This window comes from Artibeus jamaicensis, unplaced genomic scaffold (assembly GCF_021234435.1).
Source record: "Artibeus jamaicensis isolate MK-2021 breed Jamaican fruit bat unplaced genomic scaffold, CSHL_Jam_final contig_760, whole genome shotgun sequence".
In the NCBI taxonomy this organism is placed as follows: Eukaryota; Metazoa; Chordata; class Mammalia; order Chiroptera; family Phyllostomidae; genus Artibeus; species Artibeus jamaicensis.
Window position 1 is genome coordinate 2,491,621 of NW_026521955.1, and position 27,018 is coordinate 2,518,638.

The window sequence follows — 27,018 nt, forward strand, 5'->3', positions numbered from 1 at the left end:
TTTTATGTGATTTGACATGAAGAGCATATAGAATAGTGTTTGCTCCCCTAAGAGCCTGCACCCTCCCCTGAATAATGGGAAAACAACAATACACATCACTAGCCAAATGGTTTTTGAAGTAAAGTATATTCATAAGGTAACAGTTAACTCTTATGTTGTTGCAGAGCCACTGCAAGAGTAGTAGTCAAGTGTCTAGGTCTTTGATATTGGTCTTATTAACAGTAAACTTAAGTAGACTGTACAGTTGTATGAATTTGTGAGTGTTGTGTGAACAACTAGTGAGGTTTCAAACTTGTAGTTGAATAGTATTTTCCTTTTATTTTCTTGTGAACCATGTTTAATTGTTTTACCTCAAATCAGAAAACAAAATGAAGTGCTTTGGTCAGTTAATAAAATGGTCTTACCCCCCCACCCAAAAAAAGACAGTCTATTCAAGACTTCCGGCCAAGATGGAGCCATAGGTACACATGCTTCACCTCCTCACACAACAATAAGAAGGATAACAACCAATATAAAAACAAAAAATAACCAGAACTGCCAGAAAATTGAACCGTATGGAAGTCCAACAACCAAAGAGTTAAAGAAACATTCATCCAGATGGGTAGGAGGGGTGGGGACCAGTGGCCATGGCAGAGGATGTTCAGCAGGGTAGCAGTGGCAATGGTAACTGGCGAGATGGGCGGTCGTACATTCATGTGTGGTGGATAAAAACCAAGGTGGGGGAGGAACAACTGGGGAATGAGCAATCCCAGCCCCAAGCCAGACAGTGCAGTCCAGGGTTCCAGCACCAGGTGAAAAGGCTCATAACCTCTGACCGTCCAAACCAGTGAGTGTTGTAGAGGTGGAAGAAACTGCCAGTCTCTCAGGAGAGTCCATTTAAAGGACACTCAGGGCCCTAGAACATATACATACACACCCACTCAGAGAATCTGCACCAGGGCAGCAGCTCTAAGGGTGTCAGATGCTTACAAGAAGTGGGGGTAGTGACTAAAAATGGGACAAGATCCAAGCAAGTGGATCTTGTCCCTCTCTGACCCCTCCCACACATACAGTGCTACAACACAGCAAAGGGGGTTGCCCCACCCTGGTAAATACCTAAGGCTCCACCACACGCAGCATAACAGGTGCACCAATAGGGGGAGTCAAAGCAGCTCTACCTAATACCCAGGAACAAAGAGGCTGCCAATTAGAGGAGATAAAGAAATATGGCCCAAATGAAAGAACAGGTCAAAACTCCAGAAAAAGAATTAAGTAACACAAAGCTAGCCAACATGAGATGCAGAGTTCAAAACACTGGTGATCAGGGTGCTCAGAGAAATGATTGAGTGCAGCTGCAAAATAAAGGAAGAAGTGAAGCTTATACAAAGTGAAATAAAGACAATATACAGGGAACCAACAGTGAAGGGAAGGAAACTGGGATTCAAATCAATGATTTGAAATAACAAGAAGAAATAAACATTCAACTGAAACAGAAAGAAGAAACAATGTTGTTTTTTAAAAAAAAAATGAGGAGAGGCTTAAGAACCACTGGGACAACTTTAAATGTTCCAACATCCAAACCATATGAGTGCCAGAAGGAGAAGAAGAAGAAGAAATTGAAAATTTGTTTGAAAAAATAATGAAAGAAAATTTTTCCAGTTTGGTGAAGAAAATAGACATACAAGTTTAGAAAGCTCAGAGAGTCCCAAACATGTTGGACCCAAGGAAGCACACAAAAAAGCACATCATGATTATGATTTGGCATCATAATCATTAAAATGCCAAAGGTTAAAGATGAAGAGAGAATCTTAAAAGCAGCAAGAGAAAAGAAGAGAGTTACTTACAAAGGAGTTCCCATAAGACTGTCAGCTGATTTCTCAAAAGAAATCTTGCAGGCCAGAAAGGACTGGGAAGAAGCATTCAAAGTGATGAAAGGCAAGGACCTACAACCAAGATTACTCTATCCAGCAAAGCTATTATTTGGGAGGACAGATAAAGTGCTTCCCAGATAAGGTAAAGTTAAAGTTCATCATCACTAAGCCCTTATTAAATGAAATGTTAAACGGATTCATCTGTGAAAAAGAAGATCAAAACTATGAACAGTAAAATGATAAACTCACAACTATCAACAACTGAACCTTCAAACAAAACAAAAATTAAGCAAACAACTAGAACAGGAATAGAATCGTAGAAATGGAGATCACATGGAGGGTTATGAATGAGGGGGGAGGTCGAGAATAGGGAGAAAGGTACAGGGAATAAGAAGCATAAATGGTAAGTACAAAACAGACAGGGGGGTAAGGAAATGGTTTAGGAAATGGAGAAGTCAAAGAACTTATGTACAACCCATGGGCATGAACTAAGGGAGGTGATTGCTAGAAGGAATGGAGTTACCGGACAGAGAGGGCAGAGGGGAAAAAATGGGAAAACTGTAAGAGCATAGTAAAATATACTTAATTTTTTAAAAGTTTTTTAAAAGTCTATTCAATAAATGGTGTTGCAAAAATTAGAAAGATATATGCAAATGTATGAAACTAGACCACCTCCTTACACCACACACAAGAGTAAACTCAAAATGGGGTAAAGCCTTAAATGTAAGACTCAAAATCATAAAAATTTCAGATATTTATCATAGCAGTATTTTTTACAGAGATCTCAGGCAAGGGAAACAAAAAAAAAATAAATAAACAAATGGGGCTACATCACACTAAAAAGCTTTTGCACAGCAAAGGAAACCATCAACAAAATGAAAAGGGAACCCACTGAATGAGAGAACATATTTGCCAATGATACATCCAATAAGGGGTTAATATAGCCAACATTTAATAAAGAACTCAACATTAAGAAAAAAGACAGTCTAAGTAAAACCAAGCAAGTGTAATTAAAAAATTGTAAAAAAAAATAGTAACAAAAATTGACAAGGGACCAGAATAGACACTTCTCCAAAGAGAACATACAGATGGCCAATAAACATAGGAAAAGATGCTCGGCATCACTAGTCATCTGAAAGATGCAAATTAAAACCACAATGAGAAATCACCTCACACCTGTCAGAATGGCCATCACCAATAAATCAGCAAATAGCCTTAAACAGTGTGGTTTAGTTGGTTGGGTGTTAACTAGAAAAGCAAAAAATTACCAGTCTAATTCCTGGTCAGGGTACATGCCTGGGTTGTAGGTCAGGTCCTGCCTGGGTCGGGGCACTTGCAAGAGGCAACCAATTGATATTTCTGTCTCAAGCCAGTGTTTCTTCTTCCCCTCTCTCTAAAGATAAATAAATAATTAAATGAGAAGCTTTTAAAAAATAAGTCAGCGAATCTGAAATGTTGCTGAGAATGTGGAGAAAAGGGGACCCATGTGCACTGTGTGTGAAATACAAATTGGTGCAGCCACTGTGGAAAGCAATATGGAGTTTCCTCAAAAAAATGAAAAATGGAGATGCTTTATGACCCAGCAGTTCCTCTTCTGGGAATATATCCAAAGAAATCCAAACATTGATTCAAAAGAATATATGCACCTCTATGTTCATTGCAGTGCTATTTACAGTAGCCAATATTTGGAAGCTGTCCAAGGGCCCATTAGTAGACGAGGGGATTAAAAAGCTGTACTGCCCTGGCTGGTGTGGCTGAGTGGATTGACTGCCAGCCTGCAAATCAAAAGGTCACTGATTTGATTCCCAGTCAGGGCACATGCCTGGGTTACGGGCCAGGTCCCCAGTTGGGGCTGTGAGGGAAGCAACTCATGTTTCTCTCACACATCAATGTTTCTCCCTCCCTTCCCATCTCTAAAAATAATAAGTAAAAATAAAATCTTGATAAAATAAAAAACTGTAGTATATTTACACAATGCAACAGTAGATGGTTGTAAAAAGAAGGAAATCTCACCTTTTGCAACAGCATAGATGGACCTGGAAGGTATTATGCTATGTGAAATAAACCAAGCAGAGAAAGACAAATACTAAATGATTTAACTTATATGGAATCTAATAAACAAACTAAACAGACACACGGATACAGAGAACAGACTGACAGCTGTTAGAGGTGGGGTCTGGGTGAAATAGGTGAAGGGATTGAGTGGGGGAAAAACTCACAGATGCAGACATCAGTGTGGTGATTACCAGAGGGAAGGGAGTGAGGTAGAAAAGAGCAAATTTCGGGAGGATAAATGATGATGGAAGGAGACTAGACTATGGGTGGTGACCACACAATACAATATACATGTGATGTGTTACACAACTGTACACTTGGAACCTATTTAATTCACCAATGTGACCTCAATAAATTCAATAAAAATATATAAACATAAATAAAACACTCAGGATCACCCCAAAATATGGTTTTAAAATGTTTAAAAGGCTATAGCATATATACAGCATTCACTTACTAAGGAAATAACAGAGAACCTAATCAGGTACACATTTTTTTCTTTTCTTTTTTTTTTTTGTGTGTGTGTGTGCTGCAAAAAACATTTTTTGTTTTCATTTGGTCCAGTGCATGGGAGAGGGTTCCAGGGTGAGGCTCAGGCAAAAGCCAGACACCAGGGAAATGCGTAGGGGCCCCTCGAAGGCCTCTGGGTTCCAAAGGCTTTCTAGTTGTGCTTGAGGGTGTGCCTTTTGAAGAGATACTCATCTATCTGAGCCTGGGGGCCACCCAGCCTGCGGATATTAGTTAGGTGGTCACCCATCTTCTTTAGGACATTCACCTCCTCATCGAGGAGATGGTTCTCCAGGAAGTCACAGAGATGAGGATCTGTGCAGGAAGAACCCAAGGCATTCAGATTCAGAAGGACCTGGTTCAGGATCTTCTCCAAGGCCAAGGCTGCTTTTATGGCATCCTGAGTTTTAGTCCGCTCATCTTGGGAATGCTTTGCCCTGTCCTGAAGAATTTGGCCACCATGCTGGTTACGCAGCTTTAAGAGGTGCTCAAAGCCCTCACGCTTCTCCTTGGCCAACTCTCAGAAGAAGTGGCCCACACCCTGCAGAGCCACATTGTCCCGATCGAAAGAGAAGCCCAGGAGGAGGTAGATGTAGGGGGCCTGCAGATGCAGGTTGGCCAGGGGGTTGACCGCAGCCTCCACCTCAGTGCAATAATTGTAGCAAATTTGGGAGCTCATGGTTGTTCAGCAGTGAATAATTAAGGTAGAAAAAATGGTGCTGGCTGGTCTCGGAAGCTGAGGTAGTTTAGAAGATAGTGACTGGCAAAAAAGATGGAGGGTAGTTAGAAAAAAGGGGCATCCCTAGGTCTGTTTCATTCAAACCCTGTTGAAGCAAGAGACAGACTGCAGGAACGCGGAGGACATTCCACATTCTTTATTTAAAGCCCTTGGGGCTATACGTGCTTCAGAATTTAGAAATTTAAAAAATTTTATAAAGGTGCTATGATTCACATTCTCTTTGTTGTATACCTTCAGTTGTTCTAGAAAAGCACCTTACAACAAACACATGAATATTTCTATAGTGAAATACATGAATTGTCATCCTAGATCAGATTTTTGCTGCTACATGACTTTGTAGCAAACTTGTAAGAGTACTTCTAATTTTTCAGAACTCTCAGAATTTTGACATTGTACATTAAAGGATTCTTAAGATGGCCTTTTTTCCATAAAAAGATACTTGAATCTGATAAATGAACAAATGGGTGCCCAATAAAGACTACGTCATTTTTGTGTCTACAGTATCAGTCTGACATGTAGGGGAAGATCTGTCGCGTTGCTCTGTGACGGTAACACTAACTACTCCTCATTGGTGGGGAAGATCAATGGGGGAAAGAGGAGAATATTCCTAACAATGTTTTTTACCATAGTACTCCTAAGAAATTTTGACATATCAAATGCTTAAGTTTTAGAAACAGAAATTTCATAAAAGAGTGATAAATGTTTTTAGATAGGATTTTAAATAATTTTATTGAATACTGGTTTCTCCAAACTAACATTTAAGTCAAGCCTCTGTTGGAGGTATGATACATGATGCTTTATACTAGCAGATCATGTCATAACTTAATGAACTGGGCTGAATTTATTATGAGGGTTTTTTCACATTGGGAGCTTTCTGTATTTCAACACTTCCCCAAACTTTATTCCTTTGTTATTAAAGAATTTTTTCTATAATCTCAAGTTAGTTGAGTTTTATGTTTACAGAGGTGCATAATCACCTACTAGTTGGGTTAAGTGAAAAGAAAGAGTCAAATGCCACACATAAAGGATTGTCTTTTTGAAAGAGAAATTCATGCCGTGGCTGAGGTAGCTCAGTGGATTGAGTGCCAGCCTGCGAGCCAAAGGGTCACCAGTTTGATTCCCAGTCAGGGCAGATGCCTGGGTTGCGGGCCAGGTCCCCAGTGTAGGGCACGTGAGAGGCAACCACACATCGATGTTTCTCCCCCTTTCTTTCTCCTTCCTTCCCTTCCTCTCTCTCTCTAAGAATAAATAAATAAAATCTTTTTTTTTTAAGAGGAATTTGTGATTTTCTCTGGAAAAGGTATCCTTTTATTACAGCCTTCAGATACCTTTTGAGGGGTGGCCCACAAAAGGAGAGGACAAGCTATAAAAACAAAAAGATTTTACAGCATCAAGTTCTCATTGTAGCCCAAATGCAAGCTATTTTGGCTTTCTCCTTAAAACCTCTTTCCTCGCAATTCTGTGAATTTGATCTGTTTTAAGCAAAGCATTTTGCTTTCTCACGAATAAAAATTTATGCTAATGTGCCCAAGAACAGTAAAGGTGAATGTGTGTATCTTAATAGTACTAAAAAAATAACACCGAAATTTCAATGTCTCAAATAGTATTAATTTTCTTACAGACTTTTAAATATGTAAGCATTAATTGTTAATTTCCAGCCAGTACAAAACATTGTAAAATTTTAATATCAGTCTTTAAAAATTACTCTCTATCTATTATGTAGACTGGCGTGCAAATTCTGTGAGGAAAGAATTTGGTTTCCTTACTTGGGTTTTTTTTTAATTTGCTGTTGCAAACATTGCTATTGTACAAGGGAACAGCCTTTTTAAAACATATTCCTGTATAGTTCTTTCAGCGGAGCTACAGGACAAACTCTGAGAAATGAAAAATTTAAGGTTCCAAAAATGTGTGTCTTTTTATTCCAAATATTGACAAATTGTTCTTTTTAAAAGTTAAATGAACAAGTGATAATCTGTGAGAATGCTGATTTCCCTCAACTTCACCACTATTTAGTGTTATCAGAATTTTTAATCTTGTAATTGGAAACATGAAACATTATATCATTTTAATGTGCTCATTAACTTGTTATGAATGAAGTTAAGCAATTTTTTATATTTTTATCTGCAGTAAACTTCCTATTCATGACCTTTTCCCATTTTTGTACTAAACTATTAATTTTTGTTGATTAATTAATATAAGCCCTGGATAGTGAATAAAATAGCTTTTTAGTATATGGACAGACTATGAACATGTTCCCCTATTTAAAGGTTTACTTACATTATTTTTTAACAGAATGTTTTTTCTTTTACATTGGCAGGTTTATTTGTTAAATTTCAGTACTTTATGATATACCTAAGGCAACTTGACTTCTTCTGAGTTACCTACTGAAGGTTTTTATTTGTAATTAAGTGCCTAGAAAAAAGTATGGTAACTATTTATAAACTTGGTCTTTGTGTGCTTTTTTTCTTTTAACAAAAGGATGTTTTTATTAATTAGTAGTTCAGTGGATAATAGTTTTTATACCTTAATACTAATGCAGGGTGCTTTATCTTAGCAAATAAGCGATTTAGTCATAGTTCTTCAGCCATAAATCTCCTCTTCCAAAGCAAATATCCTGCAAGGATAGAACAAACAGGATCAAAACACAGTGAGAGGTCTGAACTCTCGTTTGCCAGATTGGCCTCCTTTGGGTGTGGGAGATTAAAGGAAAGGACCTGAGATAGCTTGACTGTATAAGGAAATGTCTCTTTCAGTTCACATCCTTTTTTTATTTGTAAATACTTAATTAGCAAAATTGTACAGCCTTGATTCATGATGTGAAAAAACCCTGAAATAGTTCTTTCATCCTCATGTACCATATGTCCTCTTAATTTATTTTTTTAGGAAAATTCTAGGTATTAAATGAAATTGTAAAGCCTGTGTAATAATACATGTACTGAACATAAAAACTTTATAGCCACATGTAATTTTGAAGCTGCATGCTTTCTGTCAGCCTTATAGAGTCCCCACCCCTGTGGAAAATTTAACAAAAAAGTCAGTGAAAATGGGAGTAGATAGGTTGAATTTTTTCTTCCAAATGCCATTGTTTACTTTAGTAGTTAAGTACCTGTGCTCATCTTCATTGAGATAGATATTAAATAATATTTTAGATAGTCCAAATATTTTTAAAATACTCTTTAACCTATTTATTTATTTAGCAAATTACTAAAGCAGTAGTTATGAATTTTTTTTAAATGTTTAGCCCCAGCTGGTGTGGCTCAGTGGATAGAGCACCAGCCTGCAAACCAAAGGGTTGCTGGTTCGATTCGCACTCAGGCATATGCCTGGGTTGCAGGCCAGGCCCCAGTAGGGGTTGTGAAAGGTGACCACACATTGATGTTTCTCTCCCTCTCTTTCTCCCTCCCTCCCCCTCTCTAAAAATAAAATAAATTTCAAATTTTTTTAAAGTTTTCTTAATGTTGCTAAGTGAGTTGGCATTTTTACAAAACATTTTTATATAGTACATACAATATAAGCTGATTCACTTAATGTTGGGAATGACTTTCCGCGTCATTAGACATTATATTTTACTAAATATTATTTTAATGAACTTAAACCTATTGCGTGGTGTTCTGTAATTTATTTAATTCATTATTGTTACTGTTTACTTTTTAAAAATAAAACTGCAAGGAACATAATTACAGGTAGCTATATGCCCAAATCCGCAATTATTGCAGGGAACACAAATTCCTAGAAGTGGAATTGTTAAGTTAAAAAATTAGGTAGAATGGTTAGGAAAGGTTCCTATTAATTAGAAAAAACAATTAGACTCTTTATAGAGATGCAACTGAAAAACTATAGATATTAAATTTCTTTAGGTATATGGGAAAAGGGAAATATGGTGCTAGGTTCTTTATTGTGTGTGTGTGTGTGTGTGTGTGTGTTTATTTATTTATCTTGCCCTCTAATTATAAAACACATTATCATAAACACTTTCTATGGTAAGAATGACCTAAATTATAAAAGCTGAATATATAAAGACATATATAGCAATAGCTAGAATTTAATTTAGATGTGCTTCTTATAGTACACAGACTGAGAACTTTTATTCAAAATTTCTATACTTTTTAATATGGCTTTTTTATATACTTCAAAGACACTGGCACATAATAGAGCAGAACGATGTAAAGCCGAATAAGGCAGAATGTGCTCCCCATCAAAGAGTTGCCCTGTAATATAGTTCAGATTGAGAGAGAGAGTTTGGACAGGAGTTAATAGCTTGCTTTGAGGATAAGTCATCCTCTGTTCTCACAAGCATGTCAAAATAGTGGACCAGCACTTCTGACAGATTAATATGAATGACTTCTGTCTGTGGCTGTGTGTACATAGCATCAGAAGCGCACTGCCTATGGAAACTTTTTTACAAAGAGGTAGCAATATGAATAAGTGAACTCTTTTAACTTGTTCCATTACAGCTTGCAGTACCTTTTCTGCTAGCTGTTTCATCGTAAGCACTCATACAAAAAGTTTCTTGTTAGCCTGACTACATACTATATGGAATTAAAAATTGGAAAGATAAGGGGTCTTCATAGAAATATGGACCAATGCGGGGAGAAAGAAAGCAGTCCATTAGGACTATGTTTTTCATCTCTGTTACTGTTACTACAACATATGAAGACAACTCCCACAAAATGTCATATGCTTAGCTCCCTGTTAAATTTGGTGGAATCAGTAAAAGGTGTGCTGTATGGCTCTTGCCCACCACAGCATTGGTATTTAGTGAGTTCCAAATACCACTTCCTTGTACATAGCTGTAGCTAAATATTTAGGAAGGTACGAATTCCTGAAAGTGAAATCATTGACATCCCGCTGGTATAATGTTAGCAATATATTAATAGATTTTGTCTTCTTATTATTTTCTAGAACAGAATGGTACTGAGTAATCTATTAATTGTGCAATGCAGGTAACACAGAGAAAAGGAAGCCTCAGGGAAATTGAACTTGGCCCTGCAGAATGGGTGGGAAACGAATAAGCAAAGAGGAAAGAAGAGAGGGTAAAGAGGAAAGAGGGAGCTTGTGGGAAGCAGAGGTACTGAGAGCAGGCAGTACAAAGGTCAGCCTGGCCAGAGCCCAGCGCTCCGTGACGACATCAGATGGTCTAAGCTGGGCTTAATTACTGAGCAGTGCCTGTAACAGTGTGCAGAGGCATTTAGATTTCATGTGACAGGGACTAAGAAGCCTTTATGGAGTTTTGTTAGCAGCAAAGGTTACTTGATGGAAATAGCATTTTAGGAACACCAGTCTCTCTTAGCATTTTGGGTTATTTGAAGCAGGTTTGTGTTAGAGTACTAGCTAAAGAAGCCATCCTAATAATATAGTGTAGCAGCATAGACAACTGGTGTGCCTGTGCAGGCTGGTAGCAGTGAGGGAAGGGAGGGATTCGGATCAGAGACACTGCGGAGGAAAACAGGATGATCTGGTGGCTAAAGAGATGTGAGGAGTAAAGAAGTAGTCGGTGTTTTCAGATTTTTCTGCCTAAGAGATAGGAAAAACACAGTGCCATTAATAGAATGTCTTTAGTTCAGTGCTAAGAAGTAATTTCATTTCCTTTTTGTGTAACCCTAACTTATAAACTTATGAGAAAAAATATTGAGCTTGAGAACAGTGCTGTGTGATGGCAGATATAAAACTCATCAAAATTGGCTTCCAGAAACTGAAGAGCAAAAAAAGGGATGGGCTTCTAAGGCTTGTTCTTTGGGAATAATAGAAAAACCCATGAGACTGTCTTTGGAATGACAGCAATTTAGATTATATAACCCTGTTTCCCACATAATTAAACTCATTCTGTAGAGTTTAGTGCTGAAAGTGAGAATGTCCAAAGTTATTCTGAATGATAAAGTTTATTCTTTGGAGCTGTATCTCAAGCCATTCAAAGACAGGCCGAATGTCAAGGCTGCGGTTTGAAGTGTCATTCTTCAAAAGACAGTGTCTGTCTCCCCTGTGGGGCAGACAGCGGGTCGGTGCCTGTGTTGGTGTCATTGCCAGGAATTGTGGGGGTGAAGTTCAGATATATGTAGGTGAAAGCAGCACAGAGAAAGAATTCTTATAATTATTTTGTTTAAAAAAGCACATGATGAGGACAGGCTACCAGCAAAGATTCGCAGCAATTATTCATTAATATCATCTAGGTTATTTATGTAAAAGAACTAGTTCTACAAAATTTCAATAACAAAACATGTACCAGAAGATGTAAACTCTGCTATGTTGCCCAAACCTAAATTGATCTAAGGAATAATAACAATAAATTATAACTCTCATGTATCATGCTTTATAGAATATTTGAAAAACCTTTACAATTGTATCTGTTTTATCAGGAGGCAGGTTTGAGGTGCTGTTCTTCATACCCAGGTGAAAATGCTCTACCAATTAAGATAAACAAATAGTTTTTGTTGGCCCTTACAAAATGTCATCTATTACTCTGTAAACCATAATCATTATATGCATATATGGCCTTATTTATTATCTTTATTGTCAAATTTGAGGTAGTCTCTAGAATATAAAAATCTATATACATTGTTAGCAGTGCAAACACTGTAAGTCTAAAGGAAATCAAAGGAAAATCCATCTCAGTGAGTAAACTGCTCACTGTAAATAAATTTGAAGATAACTGTAATTCACATTTAAGATCACTGTAACTCAGTCCACTAAGGCAATTTACTAAATAGTGTCCTGTCCTCTCCAAAGACTTAATATGTTCTTATGTCACTAACTTAATACCAGTGAATCTAGATACTGAGAATAAAGCCTGTTAATACGAACCCTTTAACACATAAAGATGCATGTGATTTAATTACAAGTTTTCCATGGTGCTTGAGAAGGATTAACTGTGAAGTGAATATATATTAAAGAATGGAAACTGCATTTACAGGTGCCATTAAAAATCAGAAATGAGAAAGAAATGAAACTCTGTCAGAAATGTTTCTCTTTTTATGTATACAGAATTCCTTATCTATAAAGTACAAAACATGTATATGCTTGGAATATATACTGTTTTTGAAATGTATGAAATATGAATGTTTCATTCTTTTATCTAGACTTTGATAAGACTTTACCTTTTATATGTTGCTGTGATGGCCATTCTAATTGAATAATATATGTCCTTTGACTAGTATGATTATATTACTTAGCTAAATGTTAATGTTTTAGGATGATTAATTTCTTTTGTTCATATAAAAAAGTTTAGGGCTTTATGTAAAACATTTAAGTCTAATAACATTTCATTTTAAACTGCCAGAAATGAGCAGTGACTGTCGAGCGGTCTAAAAATACCATGAATGAGATTCAACTCCAGACTTCTGTTCACTGTATCCTTATCTTGAAAACAGAGATCAATTCCCCAAAGGAAAAAAAACTTTTAGGACAACACAATTCAGTAGTTCTCAAAACAATATTTAAGAAGGGGTTAAGCAAAGAAAAAAACTCAGACACAGCCAAGAGTTCGGTGATTACCAGAGGAAAAGGAGGGTGCGGGAGGTAGGGTGGGGTACGGGGGGGAGAACACATGGTGATGGGGGCAGACTTCACTGGGGTTGGTAAACACATAATACAGTGCACAGATGATGTATTATATAGAGAATCATATACCTGAAACCTATATAAGTTTGCTTATAAAACTTATGAAACTAACTGATGCCACCCCAATAAATTCAGTAAAAAGGAGGAAATTACATCACTCTTAACGTTTAACAAAAGACTCTAAAAATGGTGAAAATGGGCCCTGGCTGGTGTAGCTCAGTGGTTGAGTGCAGGCCTGGGAACCAAGCAACCGTGGTTCGATTCCCAGTCAGGGCACATGCCTGGGTTGCGGGCCAGTTCCCAGCAGGGGACACACAAGAGGCAACCATACATTGATATTTCTCTCCCTCTCTCTTTCCTTTCCCCTCTAAAGATAAATAAATAAAATCTTTAAAAAAAATGGTGAAAATGGTACTTTAAATAGGACAATGATATAACTAAAATAAAAATCCATTGTAGGCTAAAAGAAATAAAGGTCTTCTTTGTGGCTTCAGATGTAACTTACACAGAGATTCGTATGGACCATCCTTTAACTTGTGGGACAAGGCAAAACACAAAAACTATAATTAAAAAAATGAAGAAGAACCGCCCCACTGATCCACATTCTTTCTAAAAATGCCACTAGCAGACCCTGTTTCAACTCTTAGAAATCAAAAGAGTTTTGAGTGGAATAGTTAAAATGCTTGTCCTTGTTATCAAATTTGTTCCTATATTCTGTCCTGTGGCTGCTTGGTTTTTACTCTGATGCTTTTCCCATAGCAGATGCATCAGTAATTCATATCTATGGCAATTGCACTCCTTTGTATGTGTCATTTTGCTTCCTGGTAAGTTAGGAAATCTAAGAGAAGAGGTGAAGATGCTGATTTTAAGAATCAGTAATTTATTATCACATTAGCTAAATTCCTCTTGATACAAAAAGGGTAACCTTAATTTAGTTCTCACTTGGGGTGAAATTTCACTTAAAATTATTTCCAACAATACCCTAAACTCCCTCCATTTGAAGTGGAAGAAATCCCTTCTTCTCAGGTAATTGCTTTGCCATTTGATGAACTTCTGCAAAGGCCCTTGACCAACTTGAAATACTCACTTCAAATCTTTACATAAAGTAATTTTCTTTCTTTATTCTTGAAACCTACTTTTAGGATTCATCAAAACTTTATTCCATTCCTTTAGAATTGAAACTATAAGTGAAATTACTCCTGATTCTCAGTATATATGTGTGTGATATTTATTCATAAATAAACAATATCCTATTGATTTTCTAGAGACTGTTATGCTAGTAACCAAGAATACAGTGATGAACAAAATGCACATTATCCCTGGCCTCCTAGAGCCTCGTGGGGTTGTTATTAGTGTTGAGTTTTCTTAGGGCTGTTACATGATTTAAATATCCTCTGAGAGACAAAATGAAGGAAGCCAACACATTCTCGCAATTTTAATTCACCCTCCTATCTCAGTCACTTTCCGACACTGAGTTAGGGGCATGCGCAAAGTACCTGCATTATCTTCTGCAAGCACTTCCCTAATGACGTCACCCATTGCGCCCGAGCTGCCATAGGCTGATTGGGATCCAGCACCCTGTCTAGACATCTGATTAACTAACAAAGTCTTAATTAAGCCCTTTGGATAAATTGGATAAAGTATACCAAAGTAATTTAAATTCTAAAACTTAGAGATATATAAAGAAAGGTAGTTTTAATCCTTCTCTTTGTTCTAAGTTTAAAATGGAGTGAAACAAAAGTAAAAATGCCAAATTTTACATATTTTGATTGTTCCATGTCTACCTCTTATTTTTATTGATCATATAAGTTGACAATAACTGATACCATGATTGATTGGTGAGCCTAATTTTTCAAGGTTACCTACAAGGCTAGCAATGTTAGTCTGTTTAAAATAGAGGTAACTTTTCAGTACCTTGTCAGTACCTTTTTCAGTACTTAGATATGAGTGACATTGAATAAGGAATGTCACATTTTTTAGGGGGGCTTAAAACAACATAAATGTATTATCTCAACAATTCTGGAGGTCAGAGGTCCAAAATCAGTTTCACTGGGATAACTCACATTAAGAAATGAGCAGGCTGCATCCATTCTGGAAGGTCCGGGAGAATCTGTTTCTAGAGACCACCTGCATCCTCGGCTCGTGGTCCTTTCTCTGCCTTCAAAGCCAGAAAAAAGCGTTCTTCCACTCTCTCTCCCTCTGACTCTGCTTCCACGGTCACATCTTCTCTCTTAGGAATGTCAGATTTCTAATCTAAGCATAGTTGAATATACAGCTATTAACTTTTTCTGTGTTCTGTTTAGTCTGGGAAGTAAACCCCAGGTTTTTGCTTGACTTCAAGGTGGGAAGCAATTTCTTGGTGTTAAGAGTAAAGCTAAACCAAGCATGGTAAATAAAATGACCCAGGCATGGTGAGGCCTGAGGACAACATACTCTCACTTTCTCATCATCTTCCTGTGTAACACACCCTCTTGTTCACAATATTTAAAACCTTAGAACTACTTGTAAAAGGCATAACCTAGCGCTCACTATATTATAACTTGCTACTACTGAGAATTTTTTATGCATTCATCTTTACAGAAGATTTTGTATTTGTAAAAAGACTTCATGTGACATATATCTACAGTAGGCACACCTAAAACACAACTGTTCAGAATGTGGCATTTGTGGAATAAGCACTCAAAAATATTTCTGAATGAATGAATGATAATGCTTGATATAATGGCTTATCTGAGGAGCTAAATTAATCTATCCACATTATTTCTTTGCATCATTTATTCTAATGACTCAAAAAAAATTTATACAGCAAAATAGTTTGGGGAAAAGGACTCAATTAGCTTTATTAATGTGAAAGTTACAGTAGAAATCAGCAAACTAATTTAGTAAATGGTTAGTAATAATGGTTTGAAATTAAATGTCATTGACTGTGTGAACCCATTTGTTTTTCTTTCTTCTTTTTTTTTTAAAAATAAATGTAGACCCAGTTGACAACAAATAGGAGCAGTCTTGTACATAGGACAGAGATGCTAGGCCCACCCCTGGTCTCACTTAAGAGCTGATGTGATTCTCAGAATATATCGATTTTGATAGCTACCAATTGATGCCTGAAATTCCTCCATGAGATTCATAAATTTGGGTTAAAGCTTTATGTGATAATAAAACACAGATATAATTGGTAGCCTTTTTTTTCAATCACATATTTTTTTCTAAAAAACATATTTTTAAAGAATAGATTTTAGGTTTAATGGGAGGAGAAGATGAAGGGGTGAGATTCTTGATAGGAAGTCAAGATGTGCCATTGGATAAATTTCTGCTTGGCATTGGTTTTGTTTTTTGATTTTTGCTTTTGTTTCTTCTCTCCCTCTAGAGTTCTTTTTGCTATTGGAATTTCATTTTAATAATGATCATTACCAAGTTACTTTAGGCGTAGCTTTATGAGAAATAAAGACTAACTTTTCTCCTTTCACAGTTCTGCCCAAACAAAACAAATGTTATGGAAACCATTCCATGTAGAGTGTAGGAAAGATGTGGCCCACACTCACTTCAAGAACCATAAAAATGTTGTAATCTTCATTGCCTATCATCTTGTGTTTGGAATGGTAGAGGTTATAGAAACTATGTAAACTTAATCCACAGTATTGATTTGAAAGTTGTATCTAAGCATATACTCTACTTCAGCTTACATAGTTTATAACTTTACCAACATTTCAGTACTGATGGAAATTCTCAGATATCATGACAGCCATAAAATAGGGGAGAGATCTGAATAGAGTGGATCAAACAAATAATAAAAGGCCCTGGCCAGGTAGCTCAGTTGGTTACCGCATCGTCCGAATATACCAAGGTTGTGGGTTCGATCCCTGGTCAGGACACATACAAAAATCAACCAATGAATGCATGAAGTAGTGGAACAACAAACCGACGTTTCTCTCTCTCCTCCCCTTCCTCTCTCTTTTTAAAATCAATAAATTTAAAAAAATTAAAATAGAATAAAAGAGCCTTTTTATAATACATACAATCTTTAGTGCCTTTTTAATCTCAAGAACCTTTTTTAATAGTTTATTTATTTATTTTTAGAGAGGGGGAAGGGAAAGAGAAAGAGTGGGAGAGAAACATCAATGTATGGTTACATCTCATGTGTCCCCTACTGGGAACCTGACCTGCAGACCAGGCATGTGCCTTGATTGGGAATCAAACAGACGACCCTTTGCTTCACAGGCCCCTGCTCAATCCACCGAGCTACACCAGCCAGGGCTAATCTCAAAGATCTTGATAGGAGGATTAACAGGGAGATTAATGCTGGATTCAAATTGTTAGAGCATATCCGGGTAAATTTTATCAATGACATTTTAACTAAGCTAAGTTTTTAACTCAATCTTTTCTTGAAAAAGACATTGTCCTACAGAGAACAGACTGACAGATGTCAGAGGGGGGGAAGGCTGGGTAAAATAGGTGAAAGGATTAAGCAAAAACAACAATGAAAAAACCCTCACAGACACAGATAACAGTAGAGTGATTACCAGAGAGACAGGGAGATGGAGGCAGGTAAAAATGGTGACAGAAGGAGACTAGACTTTGGATGACAAACACACAATACAATATGCACGTGATATATTATAGAATTGTACACTTGAAACATAATTTTATTAACCAATGTAACCCAAATAAATTCAATTTTAAGAATCTGTTATTTTTTTAAAAGATTTTATCTATTTTTGAAGAGAGGGGAAGGGAGAGACCAAGAGAGAGAGAAACATCAATGTGAGAGAGATACATGGATTGGTTGCACCCCTGCTGGGGACCTGGCCTGCAACCCAGGCATATGTCCTGACTGGGAATGGAACTGGTAACCTTTCAATTCATAGGCCAACAATCCATCCACTGAGCCATACCAGTCAGTGCTTAAAAAATCTATTATTAAGATAATACCCAATGTCCTGGCCAAGTGACTCAGTTGGTTGGAGCGTCATACATACACCAAAAGGTTGTGGGTTCGACCCCCAGTCCGTGTGTATTAGAGGCAGCTGATCAATTGATCAGTGTTTCTGTCTCACATTGATGGTTCTTGCCTGTGCGCGCTCTCCCCACCCTTCTCCCATCCCCTTGTCCCCACCCCTTCCTCTCTAAAAAATCAATGAATACATCCTTGGGTGAGAATTTTTTTAAAAACTCCCCAAAATATAAATAAATAATAAAAGTAAATAATAATTTCACTAGCCATTTGCATTGATAATCTGTTTTATAATAAAAATCTTAAAAGTGGTGTTCATCTATGATCCCTATTTATTATGTACTTATAATGAAATTTCTGTGGCATCCTGTTCAAAATATTTCATATGAATTTTTATAATAAATAACTGTCCTTTACTCTCTTTTTCCTTCAGTAAATTGATCTTGTGATAGTTACTTTGGCTTCCTACATCTCTGATATTATCAATGTTTTCCTCATTTTCTCTAGTACAATTACAGTTGAAATCGTATTTTAATTATCATTATTATACTGTTCAATTCTAGATAAAAAAATTATACCAATGTCCAAATTTACCACAATTTATTATTAACACTGACATGCTGACAATAATACCAAAAAAAAATGGTTTAGGCCTGAAGTTTTACAAAAATGAGATCTATTTTTAAAATAAGATCTATTTTTAATCCTTACTTATTTCATAGAGAACCTGTTCAATTTTTAAAAAAATGTGTGGGGTAAGGCAAAATGCACAATACCATCATAGTATTGTTAGATTGGTAATATTTTCTAGTATATTATTTAGTTTTGATAAAGAGTGACTCATGAGTATATCTTGACTGTTGAAATACAGAACAATCATTAAACTTTAATTTAAAAAGAGAGTGAGTGCTGTGGGCAGTGAACCATATTAGGTATGACGTCAACTTCAGCGAGCAGCGCTCCGCAAACACTCCATATTTTCCAGGTGTCATCCCCGTCCAGGAAGTCCTGTTTCCATGCCACTGATGATCAGATTGCAACATGCAGCTTCACCACTCTCTGTCCACTTCTGCGCTCTCTACTGATCAGTGCCATTCCTTTATTGGGAGTTTCAGGCACCTGATGCCGTGTCTCTTCCCTGACTTCTGCATTCGCACTAAGAAGCACCAGTATCAATGCCATTCATCTGTCCTAGTCTTTTTGCCTCCTATGGCGAATGATTTTTTCTTCCTCTCCACTTCAGCTACAATGGCTGTTGTCATCACTCAGAACTACTCTACATCTGAAATCCCAAGATCGAAGTTGCTTCTTTGACAATAAACACAGCCTCCTTCCAACTTCTCTTGCTGTTCAGCTTCAGCACAAATAACACGACATCTAGTCCCTTGCTCCCTCCATTTTTTTCTGCACTAACAGCCCCTTGCAGGCTTGCCTTCTTTACATAATCTGGATTCTAGGTTTAATCTCTTTCTCCCCAGGACAATCTTCTTGTACCCTTGTCTTTCTTGGTCCGCATGCCTGGTAAGTCATACCTATATGTAACCTCACCGTAATTTGCTCTCACCATATATACCCCCAAAGTACAGGTTAAAGAAGAAAAAAGACATAGTACAACGATGGTCAGTGTCTCCCACAAATTTGGTAGTCTCTAGCTGCATCTGGGTCATCACTACCACCTCACTTTCCTTTCACATGCCCAAGGTCCCTTTCTTGTCCCATTAACTGTCACCATTCTCTGCCAGCCTTTTTTTTCTCCACCCTCTGCTTTTAGCAGAGATCCATGCGGCAAACTGCATCTAACAAGCATAAGCTCAGTCAGTTAACTTCCTTTACACCCACAAAATTATCTAAAGTTGTATTCTCTTCTACCTCTTTCCCTGTAGTCTTCAAGGGAAAGTTGTCCAGTCCGATTTTCAATGATTATTCTTTGAAATAGTCATGCTTATAACTCCATCCTCTGAGACCCTCTTTTAAAAGGTATCATCTTCATCCCTTATACTGTAGCGTCTCCCTCTAGTTTTCCCTCCCATAGTTCATAAACGTATTCCTGGGCCATCGGTTTCTTTAAAAACGTCTACAGCCTAACACCCCCCTGGAACTGCGGCCTCTTTACTTTGTAACCGAGCTATTATAAAACAGCCCATGGTCGGTCACCACTTGTTCGCATTCCACTCAGGCTCCCTTCTATTTCCACCGTGCCATTAAAACTGCACTAAAAGGGTTGTCATTTCTTAATCAAATGAGCACTTTTCCCTTTGATCTGCTTTAAGTATTTAACCCTGTCAATCAATCCCTTCTTGGAATTCCCTGCTCTGGATTCCAGTACAGCACCTACTCTCCATCCATTTTTCACTTCCTTGTTCTCTCAGATTCTTTTGTCAACCTCTTTCCTTTAAATATTTGTATTCATTTTGGTCCTGTTGTCTTCCCACCTCATTTCTTCTTTTGTATTTCTCTCTTTGAACATTCCTATCCCCTTCCATGGCTTCAGTTGCAACTTAGAGCAAGACCTAGTTAGTCGTGGCCCACCAGCCTCATTCCTGCCGTTCCCCACCTCCTACTCCATGTCTCATAAACCTAGAATTCTTTCCTTGACACAATATTATATACAGTGTCTACTTAACATCCCCACTTATTATCCCAGCAACATCTCAAATTTATATGTACCAAACTGAATTCATCCTGCACACACACGTACTCCCCAACAAAAATCTGCTGCTCTTCCTCTCCATTGTCTTGGTTAGTATATCGATGTCTGTCTAGTCACCAGAACCAGACACCTGGGTGTTGCTTTTCTTGACCACCTCGTCTCACCCTTTCCTACTCTCAAAAGTCACTAAGTCCTGATTCTATGTTCTAGATAACTTTCAAGTTCACCTCCTTCTTTCTATGTGCACTGCTGCAGCTCTGATTCAGGTCTCACTAAGATTATTTTTTTTTATTGTGGTCTATCTTCAAAACATAAAATTTACCATTTCAACTATGTGAAGTGTACAGTTTTGTGGCTTTACGTACATTCACGTTGTTGTGCTCAATGGGATTATTTTAATAAGAAACCATCTGGACTTCCCACCTATAGGCTAACCTGCCTTCATCCCATTCCTATATTCTTGCCAGTGTGGTCTTTCTAAAATGAAAATAATGGTACTAGATAAGTTAAAACCCTTTCATTGCTTCCCACTGTCTACTTTAGTGGTCTCATCACAGTTTTCACAGGTCTAAGCTTAAGTGAGAAAAAAATAATGTATCTAGTTTTTCTAAATTTTTTCAACCTAGTGGATGGAGTCAATTAATGAATGGCAACATTAATCCTGATAAATACTGAAACATATAAAGGAGGTGAGATAAGTTTTGTTTTAGATATGCTGAGGATCATATGCCTGTGGAAGGAGCAAGAGGAGATGTCTTGAAGGCAGTCGGATATGTGAGTGAGATTCAGGAGAGAGTTTGTAGATGGAGGTCTGTATTTGGAAGTCTTCAGCATTTTTTAAAGATTATATTTATTTATATTTTGAGAGGGAGTAAGAGAGGGAGAGAAATGTCAGTGTGTGGTTGCCTCTTACACACCCTCTACTGGGGACCTGGCCCACAGCCAGGCATGGGCCCCAACTGGGAATTGGGCCACCAACTCTTTGGCTCACAGGCTGAGCCAAAACTCACCCCACTGAGCCACACCAGCCAGGGCTGGAAGTCATCAGCATGTAAGTGGAATCAGGGAGCAAATAACATCTCTTGAGGAAATCGTGAAAAGTGTAAAGAAAAGTTGATAAAGTAAACTGACATTAAAAAGATTAGCAGAGAAAGAACAGCCATTACAGCAAAAGAAAAAATACATTTAAAGTTTTCTCACGGTGCTGCCAGGGTTGAAAAAGGGCAGGTCTTTCACACAAATGGCAGACTATATGGGCAGCACTTTTCATGGTTTTTCTGTCTCCTCTGCTAAGGATGTGTTATCCATCTCTCTTGAATATCCCTGGTTGTTTCTCCATGAAAAAAAAATGTATAGTCAAATCTATTTGATGGGGCAGCCTCATTGCCTAAATAATAGGAACGGTTTTTCTGGAAAAATTGGTCTGGCCAAGAAAAATGCTACTTTCACATTGACAAATACAAAACTTACTCTCAAAAATAGAATCTGTAATGAGATTTTTACTTCACTATAATCCAACTGATGATGAGGAATTTGTTCTGTTTTTACCTCTGTCTGTCACTTTGCAACAAATTATCAAGTCAATAAGAGTAATTCAAGCCCACAAAAATGTAAAAATAAGGTTTAAAAGTCGTGGTACTTTTGGAAATGATATAGCACAGTGGAGAAAGCTGTCGTAGCAACCTAGTATCGCATCGGAACTCACTAGCAGTATAGCTCTGATCAAATTACTTTGGTTTTGTCATGGAGGTATAATGAAAATTACATATGTGCGTATATCACTTCTCATAGTTCCTGGCACATAGTATGTATCCATGGAGTATTACTGCCTTTCAAAGTATAGCACAATATTTTTAAGAGTGAAAATGAGAAAGTAGACCAATTAGGAAAGTTGTAAATAACTTACGGTTTATCTACTTGATGGAAAACTATGTATTTCTATAGACACAGACAACAGTGTGGTGATAGCCAGAGGGAAAGGGGGCGAGGTAGGTGGAGGTGGACAAAGGATGAATAAATGGGGATGGAAAGAGATTTGCCTTTGGGTGATGGGCACACGATGCAGCGTGCAGATGGTGTTTCACTGATTTGGACCCTTAAAACCTGTATGGTTTGGTAAACGTATCATCACCCTAATAAATTCAATAAATAAATAAAATAAAAAATAAAACTATAAGGTCTGTTCAGATAAGTCCAGCCATTATTAATATAACAAGAGTGGTTTGAGCAACATCGATGTAACCTGGCAGCCAAGGAGAGTGGACTGGAATGCACATGTGTGAATAATGACAACTTCCCTCTCTAGTAAGTGGGTGCATTAGACACCGTTGAGTCAGCATGCGTACTGTGTGGCCATCGCATTCAAAAGGGCTGAGCAAGTAGAGCAATGAACCTGCATCAAATTTTACTTTAAGCTTGCACACTCCTCCATGGAAACTATTCAGATGATTCAGAAGGCCACAGCTGTGGGCAACTGGCAATCGGCAGCTTCATCACCCTAACAAGACCACTCATGTATCACTTCTCATATGGAGTTTTTTGGTGAAACATCAAATCACCCAGATGACTCAACCCCTCTACAGCCCAGATTTGGTGCCCTGTGACTTCTGGTTTTTCCCAACACTAAAATCACCTTTGAAAGGGAAGAGATTACAGCCCTGGTCGGTGTGGCTCAGTGGATTGAGCACCACCCTGCAAACCAAAGGGTCCCTGGTGAGATTCCCAATCAGGGCACATGCCTGGGTTGTGAGCCAGGTCCCCCAGTGGAGACCGTGTAAGAGGCAATTACACACCGATGTTTCTCTCTCTCTCTTTCCACCTCCCTTCCCCTCTGTTTAAAGATTAAATAAAATCTTTATAAAAAAAAGAAAGGGAAGAGATTACAGACCATCAATGAGATTCAGGAAAATATGATGCGGCACCTGTTGGCAATTCCAAGAAAGGCTTTTGCAGAGTGTTTTGAATAGTGGGAAGGACTGTGGGAGAACTGTGTGAGATCTCAAGGTGCATGCTTTGAAGGGGACTGAGTCCTGTGTACAGCGTTTCTTGTATCTTGTATCTTCTTCAATAAATGGCTCTACTTTTCATAGAACATGGCTGGATACTTTCTCTACAGGCCTTATATGTGTTTCATTGTACTACATACCTATTATATAGATACATAGAAAATATAAAAATAATGTCAGTTGAGAAATAGGATTTCTCTCTAAAACTTAACTGTAACTGCATTTTTCAAGTTTATATAGAAATTATAGCAAAAATAAATAGGAACTACTCACTCCTCATTATGTGCAATGTCATCCATTAACTCTTCTATAATTAGTGTTACTAAAATAACAGATGAAATACGCCAACAAATACGCTCCCAATTTGACTTCAGTAAAAACTTGAGGAAAACTTTGATGCAGCTATTCAGACAATCCATTAACCCATAATCTGACATCTTTAGTTCTCCAGTAACCCAGACTCTAGTGGAAGAAGAACAAGAGCAAGGGCAAGGGGTAGAAGTAGAGCAAGAACATGTGGAAGGAGAACGAGGAAGCCAGGCCCAGACTGGTCACTGTTACCACCGAACCTCATAGTTGGGTTTGCTTATCTACACTTCCATTTCCTCATGTTTACAGTGGAGAAACTGGAATCCTAGCTCTAACCAATTTTCTGTGTCATGAAGCCCTTGGGAAGCTATCATTGAGTAAAATGTAGAGTTGTTGGGGCCTATTTCAGTAAGCGACATAATTTTTTAAAGGATATTATCAATTTGGACAGTAAAGAGTAGCCTACAGGCAAATCCTGCAAGGTGTTTCAACAGACATACACACCTACCTTCCTGTTGGCACAGTCGGCGTTTGGCAGGTGTATTTCATTCCTTACAGGAAGGAATAGGTGCTTCATTGTGTTTCAGAAGTCAGTAAGCTTTTACAAAACTAAGTAATTGACATTTTTCTCATTTCTGAGATCAAATTTTCATAAATCATTCAACCTGGATAAACTGAGAATGTGGTTGATCTAGTAATTGTTGAAATACAGTAAAGACATTGCAAAACATGATATTTAAGTATTTCCTCCTAACCTCTTCCCTTAGCAAGATGTACTAGTTCTAAATGGTGGAAAAAGTCCTAATGTATAAAAAGGAAACATAAGTAAGAAGAGCCTGTCTGTGAAGGACAAGCCCAAAGAAGCACACAGGTTTACCTCAGTAATGTCGGATTCCACTGGCTCAGAATTTGTCATGATGGTAACAGTCATGCAGAATAGAGCTCACTTTCATAACACATTATCAGGAAGCCTTTTAATGGGGCAGGTGATTTTGTGGAGGAGGTTTATATTTAACCAACTTGAAAGTAATTATTTCCTGACTTTTTATAATGCGTGCAGAGAAATGCTCTTAATGTCTTCTCCAGATTCCCACTGGCAGCTATTTGTCAACAGTTAATTCAAATTAATTATCTTTTAACAATACATTTAAAATTTTTAGGCTGACCTTTTCCTCCCCGCCCTCCACAATCCCAGGTAGTAAAACTTTGTCTACATTAAAGGACTTCTGTAACCCTAGGAATCATAATATGCAGAGTGTATAAGATAGCACGAGTTGTATCACTGGTCCAACATTGTTACACAAACTGTTGTCTGAATAGAGCGAACTGTCCAATGAATCTCCTAGTTCAAGTGTTTGCATCACTAGGCTGAAGGTCCTTTGGTGAACGTCTAAAACTTACGTATAGATGTCATTGGAGAAATTTGTAGTGACAAATATCGGATAGATTTTCCTTTTCACTCATTACCACATTTCTCAAAGCAAAGATTTTCAATGCACCAAATTCTTTCACGTCCTATTCCTGTTTTCTATCAGGACTCCGCATATGCAGAATCATCCAGTAACCTGGAGTGAGTTTTCGGTGTTGGAAGCAGCTGATGAGCCATCTGAGTCCGTGTGTGTGACACTAAGGGTGCCCTCATTCCTTTAGTGTCTAGCCCGGTCCTAAGTTTATTTGCAAAGGACCCTCATGCGTGGATCCATGTAAACGAGGCAGGCGGGGGCAGACCAGACGGTGTCGCTCAGCAGTCCCTGAGGACGGACGGCTGTGTGTCTGAGAACTGCTGGGCGTGCTTTTCACCTGCAATAAAGATTTCTCTGTGCATAACACCAAGCACCCTTTCAGTAAATGTTTTATACTTTCAGTACAGAAAATAAAATAAAATAAAGTGAATGGTCTGATTCCATCGTCTTTGGTCAAGCAGAACTCTCACTGACACACATGAATGTTAGCTCCCTCCCATGAGGTAGCCTAAAAACTTCTGAATGGACTTTAGAACTTTTCACTCTCTTTTCAGTATAACTGGTAAACTTTTAATGAACTAAACATCACTTATCTTTGGCTAAAAAGCCTATGTACACTACTCTGGAATACAAAGTTTTTAAATGTGCTGCAGAAAGTCTGGCTTTATTACCATCAGCTCATTTGCATATATTTAAATTATTTTCATGCCACTGAGGCATGAAGTTTTTTCCACCCAGCCACCTAATTCCTGGCTTTATTTTCAACAGGTAACTCTATGAAAAAGAAATACAATGTGTAAGAATTGTGCAGTATACCCACATGTCACTTTTTTAGCTAAGTAACAGGCGTAAGACTAATAGTGCTTCTGCACTGAAGCGAGCACCTCTTGGGCAAAAATCAGTTTGAGGCCACTCTGTGTCCAACATGCCGTCCTGTCATTGCATAGGAAATGGCAGGTTCACAGCTGTGATGCACGTCGGTAAATGTGCTAAAATGAGTGTCTTTTCATGTAGCAGCTAATGCTGACATAGTCTGAAAATCTGGGGTGAAGTTTGTGTTGTTGCTGTTTTTGAACCTCAAATACTTGGCAGCCTGCACCAGTGTGTCGTGCTCACATCGAGGTCTTGTTTCTCAACACAACTACCAGGGCTGCTTGGTCACAGGCAAGTACTGCCCTTTTCAGCCAGAACATTCCTGCCAATAATTGCACGTTCTGCATTCATTTTTTCTCTTTCCACCCTCCTCCCCCCCCCGCCCCTAACTTAGGTTGGAAAGGCTGGTGGACGTCCTGAGGAAAAAGGTTGGAACAGGAACCGTGAGGACAGTGATCTGACTGAAAAAACGACAGTCTGGGAAGCAATCACATCTGGTGACCAGGCTGCTTCATTCAACACTGTGTAAACACTAAAGCCTTAACTTAGCAAACAGTTGTTAGAAGTGGGACACTCCAACCACATTCCAAGCTGAGATAAAATCAAATCACAAATGTTTAACCACTTTGTTGCTGACTGGAGTTATTTATCCAAATGTATTAACTACATTTTACCGAAGGGTAGCTAAAGAGTTGTAGTTTATTTTGTAACTGTTTTCTATCTCCCTATATTTAATATAACTCTTTTTACTGAGAGACGATTACAGAAACATTGTGAAGTTGGTCAGGATCGTATCTTCACATATGGTCCTTTCTGAATCAGAATGCAGCAAAGTAAATATCGTCTAAACCTTAATCCACTGTGTTAGGTCAAAACTTCAAAAGCATGTACTTTTTCAATATAGAGTTTATTTCTTATCTAATGAGAGAAGCTGAGACATAAGAATCTATAGTCTTCCTTCAATGCATGCATGTAATCTTTGTTAGTATTAAAGAATATTAAGTATGAATACTGAGTTAAATATATAATTTTTTATTAGCGTTTGGTGCATTAAAATTAACC

The 27,018-nt window shown here is 37.8% G+C and overlaps 1 protein-coding gene and 1 pseudogene across 8 annotated transcripts in view; one reads left to right on the top strand and one right to left on the bottom strand.

Annotated features, from left to right (window-relative positions):
- MIPOL1 (mirror-image polydactyly 1) overlaps positions 1 to 27,018 on the top strand; it is a 310,690-nt gene extending 283,672 nt beyond the window's left edge. For all 8 annotated transcript variants that reach the window (XM_037164780.2, XM_037164775.2, XM_037164774.2 and 5 more), the window contains one exon: positions 26,351 to 27,018. In XM_037164780.2, the coding sequence (XP_037020675.2) occupies positions 26,351 to 26,417 (67 nt within the window). In that variant the 3' untranslated portion in view covers positions 26,418 to 27,018. The remainder of the gene's footprint in view (positions 1 to 26,350) is intronic.
- On the bottom strand, positions 4,567 to 5,091 carry LOC119063446 (ferritin light chain-like; annotated as a pseudogene).